This window comes from Doryrhamphus excisus, linkage group LG4, assembly GCF_037039965.1.
Source record: "Doryrhamphus excisus strain RoL-2023G ecotype Guam linkage group LG4, RoL_Dexc_Guam_v1.1, whole genome shotgun sequence".
NCBI classification, from domain to species: Eukaryota; Metazoa; Chordata; class Actinopteri; order Syngnathiformes; family Syngnathidae; genus Doryrhamphus; species Doryrhamphus excisus.
The window spans coordinates 10831800-10841514 of NC_136360.1; the positions used below are offsets into that span (position 1 = coordinate 10831800).

Here is a 9715-nt window from a genome sequence, read left to right on the forward strand (position 1 = left end):
GCCAAGTCCTTGAGGAGAACATCTGCTTTTGGGCTCTGGTGACGCTTTTCGGGTCTGAAAAGGCTGAAAGACACGCTCCCATTGAGTGAGAATGGCCTGTCGGGCTCCGGCCCACTTTCCTGGCCCCGTCAGACGGTACTGGTAAGGAGTGCACGGGCCCAGGAATATGTGGAAGGCCAGCCTCGGGTCCGTCAGGAGGAGCCACCAAAGGTTTGGTAAAGCCCCCACCTGCTTGGCTAGTGAGTCCCGGTAAGTCATGACATCCACCTGGTGCGGGTTCTTGTCTGCATTGGTGAAGCTGATTGAAACAATGTAGCAACAGGCATTCACAAAAAAATGATCAATTTACAATATTTCTTATAAATGTATATAGGTCTAAATGTATCATCACAATATCTTACTTTTGACGCATGGTTGCCATTTCTTTGTCAAGGTCCTCTATCATGGTCTCCTCTGAGGGAAGGCTTATTAAACCTACATGGGGGATATGAGTAGGAAATCCATTATCTGTTTTCCAGTAATTAATAAAGTTTCACTTTTACACTTGTGCTACATCTGTACAATGAAACAAAACCTTCCTCATGATACTGAGGTGAAAGCCACCCTTGCATACATACATCCATACATACTTCACAGGCTTCGCCACACACACACAACGGCATGTTCCCAGTAAAGTTTACTAAAAGCACTTTTACTACATGCCTAGATTCCTGCACCAATCCTAGAATTTGGACACTTTGAAGGAAAATGTCGATATTAGGGGACCTTTGCAGCTATCAACCTACTGTACCTTTAAAGACCCTTGTGCTCCAGCGAGCCTGCATTTCAGACAGTAGGTTAACGGCACCATTACCATCAATCAAGCCCACCACCGCCAGCGTTGGCGGGGCGATGCCTTGTGCAAACACGTGCCTGTAGAGATGATGTCTGCAGCCACATTTGTTTTGGAGACTTTCAGGCAGGAAGGGGAAGTTGTAGTCGTAGCCTGTGGCAAACACCACCACATCTACCTGGTTACAGAGGGGCAATCATCATTTATGGTCTGCTTGCATTAGGGCCAAGTCCAACTGGTACATTACTGTCACCTACAGGACTAGAATGGACCTGTATGGCCTTGCACGTTATTATTTAGTTATTCAGTTATTAAATTACACACAAACACACACTCACCTTGTCTACAACGCTCCCATCATCAAACAGCACGGCGGAAATGGAGAAACTTTTCACGTTTGGCTTCATCTGTACACGACCTGCGATGATACGAGCTGGCAGGTCGTCGTTCACGACAGCTACCTGGGAAAAGAAGCTGCCAACAAGATAAAAAAATTAGTAAATTTATTCAAGTTCATTTGGTTTTACCATGTAACTGTTAATTACTGGTAAAGCACTTCTGGATAGTAGGGGACCTTGAAATCTTACCTGTGTTTTGGTCTCAGTCCATAGAGTGTGTGATCGAATGTTTGATTAAGCTTCTTCTCAGTCATCCAGTTGATCCACGTCGGAAAGAGCCTCCTTTTCATCACATCCATCCGAGAGTTTCCGAAAAGGTCCTGCGGAATGCCGCCGAGGCCCACGCGGCCCACAACCCATGCTCCACTCCTAGTGCTAAGGAATACCTGTGGCACAAACAAGGTAAATGTGAGTGTGTGTTTGTGTGTAATTTAATAACTGAATAACTAAATAGCACTGCTTGTTCACTGGAAAAAATGATGATGATACCTTCTCAGCCACTCTGCTGACATCCACGGCGATGTCGCCTCCTGAGTTCCCGATCCCGATCACCACCACCCGTTTCCCCTGCAGACCCTCAGAGCTGCGGTACTCCCAGCTGTGGAAATACTTGCCTTCAAAGCTCTCTATTCCTAAAAAACAAACCTCATGAAATGACATGCGTGTCAACTTGAGGTTGGAACTGCCATGTTGGGTGCTACCTGGGAAGTCTTTGAGCGGCAGGTGAGGCGTGGTATAGTGTCCTGTGCAAACCATGACAGCATCAAAAATACGAGTCTGCCTCTGACCGTCACGTTTCTCGGTCTCCACCTCCCACTGACCAGTGGTGGCAAAATCTGGAGTCTGCCTGACGCTGACCACAGCAGTCTAAATGACACAAGTTTTACAACAGTAGACTATCCACCTGTAGCAGATCTGAACAATGCCATGACCTACATTTAGGTTCCGTCTTGTAGCCTAATTTTGATACCAACCTGCAAGCGGATGTGCTGCAGCAGCCTGAAGGTCTGAGCATAGAGTCTCAGGTAGAGCATCACCTCAGAGTGATGCATGTTGTTTGGGAAGTGGGCAGGAGGAGGGAAGTCGCTGAAGGCCATCATCTCTTTGGAACTGTTGATGACCACTGACTGGTAGATGTTGGCTCGCCCTGGCTCTGGCTCCTCCTAGGGGATCACAGTGTCACATGAGCACAGTTGCAGAAATGGGGGAAAAAATACTTTATTTTATTTACTTTGTTACAACTGATAAAACGTGTCAGGGTAACCAGTACCAGTAACCTATTTTCTGAACCACCTGCTCTACTTCCTGCAACTCAGCCTGGCTGATGAAAAACAGCATACTATTGTAAGTCAATATGTATATGCTCAAACTGGTTGACACCTTGAAATAAGAATAAATTAATCTTAAATTAAAGAAGGGCTTGCCAAAGATAAGACAGACTAGATATTAGGAAAAAGTACTTAAAGCTCGTGAAATGATCTGTGGATGCAGCTAGTTCATTTTATTTACCACTAATGACATTCATTCATTTTCTACCGCTTTTCCTCACGAGGGTCGCGGGGGGTGCTGGAGCCTATCCCAGCTTTCTTCGGGCGAGAGGCGGGGTACACCCTGGACTGGTCGCCAGCCAATCACAGGGCACATATAGACAAACAACCATTCACACTCACATTCATACCTATGGACAATTTGGAGTCACCAATTAACCTAGCATGTTTTTGGAATGTGCAGGAAACCGGAGTACCCGGAGAAAACCCACGCATGCACGGGGAGAACATGCAAATTCCACACAGAGATGGCAGAAGGTGGAAGGATGGTCCTCCTAGCTGTGAGGTCTGCGCGCTAACCACTTGACCGCAGTGCCGCCCCACTAATGACATATTAGTGCAAAAATGAATATCCTGAAACTGACATCTTCCAAATAGGCCAAAAAGTCTTTCGAAAAAAGATAAGTTAGTAAATAATCTTTCACTTGGTACTATGGTGCTTTTCCACCTCCAAGTTGAGGGCCTTAACATTGTTAACACATTTACCTATACTGATGACGCAGCATCAGGACCAACTGGGGCTTCACTATCTTACCCAAAGATACTCTACTTCCACATGATCACAGGAGGATCAAACCCGCAACTTTCAGGTTGGGAGGCCACCACGCTACTGCCTGAACCATCCAACACCATTAGTTTACACAAATGGCTAAATGAACAAAAATGCAAATATAAACCATTCAGAAGACGCATTCAAAGACATTGTAACCATTCTACACTGGTCACTATGTGTCAGTCATTTTACTGTGATGTTCACAAGCACCAGACTTGATCGCCGGAACAAAAAGCGTTTGAATGATCTTACAAAAGGCACAATAATCCCTCACACAGCTACTGTTGCGGCTGTAACCACACCAAGCTAACTCTGAACTCCTGACATCACTTCCTGTCATCCCCACTCAGCTCCTCTTGCACCAGAACATGGTAGGGGTGTTATTTCATGTCTAGAGGGCCTTAATAAAAAGAAGGTCGTAAACGTGTTTTCTATGATCCAACAGCAAAATATTTAATTTATGAATAAGGAATTCTACTTCACAGAAAGTCACTTATCGCATGACAAACAAAAAAAGGAATGTAGCCGCATACAAAAGTTGATTGATTGGAAGCGAATGACAGACAGGATGGAGAGAATGCAACAATAGAAATAACACGCAATAAAAAGAGGCATTTAGACAAGTCTAAAATGTCACACAAGTCAAGTTTAAGTCTGTTTAGAAGTTCAGTCTTCTGTTTAAACCAAGTACAAGCCCTCACCTTAAACCTCCATAGGCCACCAATGTCTTGGCTGCTCTCGAAGCAGGTGGGCTTCAGACCTTCATCCAGGCAGGCCTTGATGCTGGTCAGACCCGAAGGCCCAGCGCCGATCACAGCCACCGTCTTAACCATGCTGGGCTGTGGATGGAGTGACAGTGATGAGACATACTATATGTGATGTGCTTTAACAGGAAAGACAAAGACTCGCTCAGTAGCACTTCGTTGGAAGTCATGCAAATGGAAATTTCTCTAGTAGCTGGCAAACCTTCTAGTTTTGAGATTATCCGTCGTTTAAGTATCAGTTCTGCCGTTCAGTAGTAGGTCTTGAAGCAGTCAGTGTCTGGTCCTGGAGCAAAATCCTAAAGAGAGTGACTACCAAAGTCTGTCACCTGAACAACTCTGCACATTGGACTGGAGTCAAAAAATGAAAACAGAGATAAATGTGTAACCTTTAAATGGTAAATGTATCATTTTGGTACAAGACATACAGCGGTAGATGAACATTAATGTTTAATACTCCTTCCTATTACACAATAATTTTCCGGCATAAAAAAATACTTCTGGAGGGCAGACTTCTGCCAAGGTTGACAAAATGAACCAAGAAGATATGTAGCACCATGTTTGCTTGAGAATTTGTCCATACTTTTGTTAGTTCACTACTTCCTGGTTCAGGGAGGATGATGCTAAGAATGAATGGTTTGATTAGCACTATTAGCCAGTCAACAGGGATCAAAACACAGCAGTGATTAAAATATTATCCTGCCAACTGTCCCTTAAAAAACAGAATGAGACTGTAGTCAGAAACGCAAGTATGCATCCTCCAATGAGGAGAAAAAAATAGAATTTAATGCCTTTCATTGTCACTATACACATGTATATAACTATATATAGTATAAACATACAAACACGTGTATAAATATTGTTGAAACATTCTGTTTTCAAATACTTGGTCCAATTAATGTATTATTGAATTTATTAATTTGATTAAATATTGGCAGTCAAATTCATTAATTCATTCAACATTCACTCGTTGAAAAACATGGCAGTCTTTTCAAGAAATTAACTGTCCATAAGTCATTGACTATTGATATCTGTATTACATGCACAGTGTACTAACATGCCTTCAATGTTTTCCCATTTTAAATTGATATAAATAGAAGGAAAACACTGGATTATGACTAAAAATGACTTTGATGATGCAATTAATTAAAAGTTACAATTTGCTAAACAAAAGCTGCTTTTAAAACAGTTAAATTCACATCAAGACCAATAACATGAGAGTTGACATTTCCTATGGAAGCAGCAGGTCAACAGAGCAGCGCCCGAGAAAACCACCATGATGATGCCAAGTCCTTGAGGAGAACATCTGCTTTTGCGCTCTGGTGCCGCTTTTCGGGTCTGAAAAGGCTGAAAGACACGCTCCCACAGAGTGAGAATGGCCTGTCGGGCTCCGTCCCACTTTCCTGGTCCCGTCAGACGGTACTGGTAAGGAGTGCACGGGCCCAGGAATATGTGGAATGCCAGCCTCGGGTCCGTCAGGAGGAGCCGCCAAAGGTTTGGTAAAGCCCCCACCTGCTTGGCGAGTGAGTCCCGGTAAGGGATGACGTCCACCTGGAGTGGGTTCTTGTCTTCATAGGTGAAGCTGAATGAAACAAGGAAACAGTATTTCTTATGAAGATTAACATAAAAAAGGTGTAAATGTTTTTTCTTTTCACGGACCCTGACAGAGCCCCGGGTGAGAATCAAACCCATGCCATCTGCCATGAAAGGCAGAAGCCCATACCATTACACCAGCAGGGACAAATTAATCAAATAATCACAATATCTTACTCTTGACGCATGGTTGCCATTTCTTTGTCAAGGTCCTCTATCATGGTCTCCTCTGAGGGAAGGCTTATTAAACCTGCATGGGGGATATGAGTAGAAAATACATTATGTGTTTTCCTCGAGGTGGCTGTGGATCAAGAGGGGAGACGCATGGAGTAGCACGCTGCTTGGACACAAACCAGGGCCTGATCACCCCCGGTTGGGTCGCCTAGGTGAGGGTGTCTGAAGATCAAAGACCCAAAACACCCAATGACCCTAGGTACTTCACTGAGGATGTGTCCAAGCCGCACCCTTGAGGTGTTTCATCAATCAATCTGTGTTTTCCAGTAATTAGTAGAGCTTCACGCATTTGTATACTTGTGTTACATCTATACAATATAAAATCCCTTCCTTGTGGACATGATACCACTTGTGACCCACTCCGAGCTCGGTGAAACTGTCCCATTTATACACTCACCACTTCACAGAGGCTTCGCTGTTCATCTTAAAACATAGCCAAAACCTCTGTCAACAATCTGTCAATCAGTTACAGACACAGGAGCTGTAAGTTTGAAGTTTTCTTCAGCCAATAACCTAGCATGAGCTTGCTGTTAGCTGTTAGTATTGTAGCTCAAATAGCTAAGCGAGAATTGCTAATGTCCTCTTGTCCCACTTCTTAATGTTGTTGTATGTCATATACAGCGTCATTATGTTGGAGATGTGGACACTTCCAATAACGCTTGACACTTTGTTGAAAAATACTATAACTTGGGACCATTAATGATTCACTGTATTTTGCAGATATTAACGTACGGCACCTTTAAAGACCCTCGTGCTCCAGCGAGCCTGCATTTCAGACAGTACGTTGATGGCGCCGCGGCCGTCGATCAAGCCCACCACTGCCAGCGTATGCGGGGCATGGCCTAGTGGAATCACGCGCCTGTAGAGACGATGTCTGTCACATTTGCTTTGAAGACTGGCGGGCAGGAAGGAGAAGTTGTAGTCGTAGCCTGTGGCAAACACCACCACGTCCACCTGGTTACACAGGAGTAATCACTATTCTCCTTCCTGTTTGTTTTTATACGTCAACCATCAACCATTTTTGTCTCCTTGCAATGGTGTTTGCAATCACCTTTTTAAAACGTGTGCATTATTGCCAACTACATGGCAAGAGTGGAACAGTATGGTCTCATATGGCCATACATGTTTGGGTGTGTTTACTTATAGGTTTGATTTTCAGGACTGTTATATTGAGAAATTAAACACACAAAAGACTCACCTTGTTTGCGACACTCCCATCGTCAAACCACACAGCTGAACTGGAGAAGCGTTTCACGTTAGGCTTCATCTGTACGCGACCTGCGATAATGCGAGCTGGCAGGTCATCATTCACAACTATTCTTTGGGAAAAGAAGCTGCCGACAGAATTATAAATAAGTTGATAATGAACAAAGTAGCGGTAGAGGTAGATGGTTATTATAAAGTATTTCTGTATAATAGGAGGCCTTGAAATCTCACCTGCGTTTTGGTTTGAGTCCATAGAGTGTGTGATCAAACGTCTGATTGAGCTTCTTCTCCGTCATCCAGTTGATCCACCTCGGAAAGAGCCTCCTTTTCATCGCGTCTATCCGAGAGTTCATCAAAAGGTCCCGTGGGAGGCCGCCGGGCCCCAAACGGGTCATAATCCATGCTCCACTCCTAGTGCTAAAAAACACCTGTGGCACAAATACGGTGACGGCACTGCTGGTTCACTGGAAATCCAGATGAGGGATGATGATGATACTTTATCAGCCACTCTGCTGACATCCACGGCGATGTCGCCTCCTGAGTTCCCGATCCCGATCACCACCACCCGTTTCCCCTGCAGACCCTCAGAGCTGCGGTACTCCCAGCTGTGGAAATACTTGCCTTCAAAGCTCTCTATTCCTAAAAAACAACCTCATGAAATGACATGCATGACATGCGTGTCAACTTGAGGTTGGAACTGCCATGTTGGGTGCTACCTGGGAAGTCTTTGAGCGGCAGGTGAGGTGTGGTATAGTGTCCTGTGCAAACCATGACAGCATCAAAAATGTGAGTCTGCCTCTGACCGTCACGTTTCTCGGTCTCCACCTCCCACTGACCAGTGGTGGCAAAATCTGGAGTCTGCCTGACGCTGACCACAGCAGTCTAAATGACACAAGTTTTACAACAGTAGACTATCCACCTGTAGCAGATCAGAACAATGCCATGACCTACATTTAGGTTCCATCTTGTAGCCTAATTTTGATACCAACCTGCAAGCGGATGTGCTGCAGCAGCCTGAAGGTCTGAGCATAGAGTCTCAGGTAGAGCATCACCTCAGAGTGATGCATGTTGTTTGGGAAGTGGGCAGGAGGAGGGAAGTCGCTGAAGGCCATCATCTCTTTGGAGCTGTTGATGACCACTGACTGGTAGATGTTGGCTCGCCCTGGCTCTGGCTCCTCCTAGGGGATCACAGTGTCGCATGAGCACAGGTTCAGAAACATCTTTGGGTACCCCAAAATATGCCAAAATCAGACATGCTCCATTACGAGAAAGATCTGGAAATGTGGGCTTATTTGTACATAGCTTATTGCCTCTCGCCCGAAGACAACTGGGATAGGCTCCAGAACCCCCCGCGCCCCTCGTGAGGAAAAGCGGTAGAAAATGAATGAATGAATGAGTTCCATTAGCTGCTGGCATCTATGCCATGCCACATTGATGCAGTAATGTTAAGCCCTTGTTGAGTCTTCTGTTTAAACCAAGTACAAGCCCTCACCTTAAACCTCCATAGGCCACCAATGTCATAGCTGCTCTCAAAGCAGGTAGGGTCCAGACCTTCTTCCAAACAGGCCTTGATGCTGGTCAGACCTGAAAGCCCGGCTCCAATCACAGCCACCTTCTGAACCATGCTGGGCTGTGGATGAGGTGACAGCGACAACATAATATATATGACAGGAAAGACGAAGACTAGCTCAGTCATGCATCATTGGAAGTCAGAATTTTTTTCTTTCGCTAAATATCAAGAATTATGGAGAAATATCTTGTTGTTAGCATAGTTATGAGTTTCAAGATTATAAGTCATATCAATACTTTTGCTCAGTAGTGGGTCTTGAAGGGATCAGCGTCTGCTCCTGGAGCAAAATCCTGGAGAGTGTGACCGGACTGTAACCTGAAAATGTCTGAAGTACTCTGCACATTGGACTGGAGTCAATTGATGAAAACAGCTTTAAATGTGTAACCTTTAAATGGTAAATGTGTCATTTTGGGACAAGAAAATGTGAGTGCCCCAACATTAATGTTTAATATGTCTTTATATGATTATAGTGGAACCTTTGTTCACGTGATGAATGAATTCCACAAGGTTTGACTCTCACTGAAGTGTATCCTATGTGAAACAATTTTTCCTCGAAGGTTTTCTGAAAATAATCTAAACTGCATATAAATACATATACTGTACATGATGTATGAAAGGAAAAACTTTTTCCATCCTCTGATTGGTTGATAAAGCCAAGGAAAGCCCACAATGGATGACTGAGGAGAAGAAATTGACATCCAGGCTGGTGAACAAAAAATACTGCTTGAAAAGCCAAGCAGGAAAAACTAAACGTAGCAAATCAGAATGCCACTGAGTAAGCCAAGTGGGAATGAAATAATTAGTATGCAAGTCAGAAACAAAGCCGGAAAGCAGGTATGCAACACAAAACCAAGCTGAGCTGAGCGTGTCAGAAGCATGTGGGAGCATGAAGGACAATCTGGCAACGACTGAGTCCTGCTACACAGAGCATTTTTAAAAGGGGCCTGTTATTCTTTTTCCACTTTTCTGACCTATAAATGTTGTATTCTCATGTTAAACGATGCCAAAGTTTCAGATAATG

The 9715-nt window shown here is 44.3% G+C and overlaps 2 protein-coding genes across 2 annotated transcripts; both read right to left on the reverse strand.

The window, feature by feature from the left end:
• Window positions 1-698: 698 nt before the first annotated feature.
• LOC131129452 (flavin-containing monooxygenase 5-like) lies at window positions 699-4163 on the reverse strand. The gene is made up of 7 exons (XM_078789893.1): window positions 4032-4163; window positions 2205-2393; window positions 1932-2097; window positions 1720-1862; window positions 1420-1616; window positions 1171-1306; window positions 699-1010 (listed from the first exon to the last, which is right to left on the reverse strand). The coding sequence occupies exons 1-7, from the start codon at window positions 4161-4163 to the stop codon at window positions 777-779; spliced, it is 1197 nt and encodes a 398-aa protein (XP_078646019.1). The 3' UTR covers window positions 699-776.
• Window positions 4164-5291: 1128 nt separating this feature from the next.
• LOC144894419 (flavin-containing monooxygenase 5-like) lies at window positions 5292-8818 on the reverse strand. Its single transcript, XM_078789921.1, has 9 exons — window positions 8617-8818; window positions 8114-8302; window positions 7841-8006; window positions 7621-7763; window positions 7356-7552; window positions 7117-7252; window positions 6656-6872; window positions 5862-5934; window positions 5292-5673 (listed from the first exon to the last, which is right to left on the reverse strand). Exons 1-9 carry the CDS (start codon window positions 8779-8781, stop codon window positions 5292-5294), a joined length of 1668 nt encoding a protein of 555 aa, XP_078646047.1. The 5' UTR covers window positions 8782-8818.
• Window positions 8819-9715: the final 897 nt, after the last annotated feature.

Excerpts from the sequence above, each read along its gene's own strand:
- LOC144894419 (XM_078789921.1), bottom strand. The coding sequence starts at position 8,781 with ATGTTGTCGCTGTCACCTCATCCACAGCCCAGCATGGTTCAGAAGGTG. Across the intron at positions 8,007-8,113 it reads TGCAGCACATCCGCTTGCAG|ACTGCTGTGGTCAGCGTCAG; the intron begins GTTGGTATCAAA and ends TGTGTCATTTAG. Across the intron at positions 5,674-5,861 it reads ATGGCAACCATGCGTCAAGA|CTTCACCTATGAAGACAAGA; the intron begins GTAAGATATTGT and ends TGTTTCATTCAG.
- LOC131129452 (XM_078789893.1), bottom strand. The coding sequence starts at position 4,163 with ATGGTTAAGACGGTGGCTGTGATCGGCGCTGGGCCTTCGGGTCTGACC. Across the intron at positions 2,394-4,031 it reads GTGGCCTATGGAGGTTTAAG|GAGGAGCCAGAGCCAGGGCG; the intron begins GTGAGGGCTTGT and ends GTGATCCCCTAG. Across the intron at positions 1,863-1,931 it reads GCCGCTCAAAGACTTCCCAG|GAATAGAGAGCTTTGAAGGC; the intron begins GTAGCACCCAAC and ends TTTGTTTTTTAG.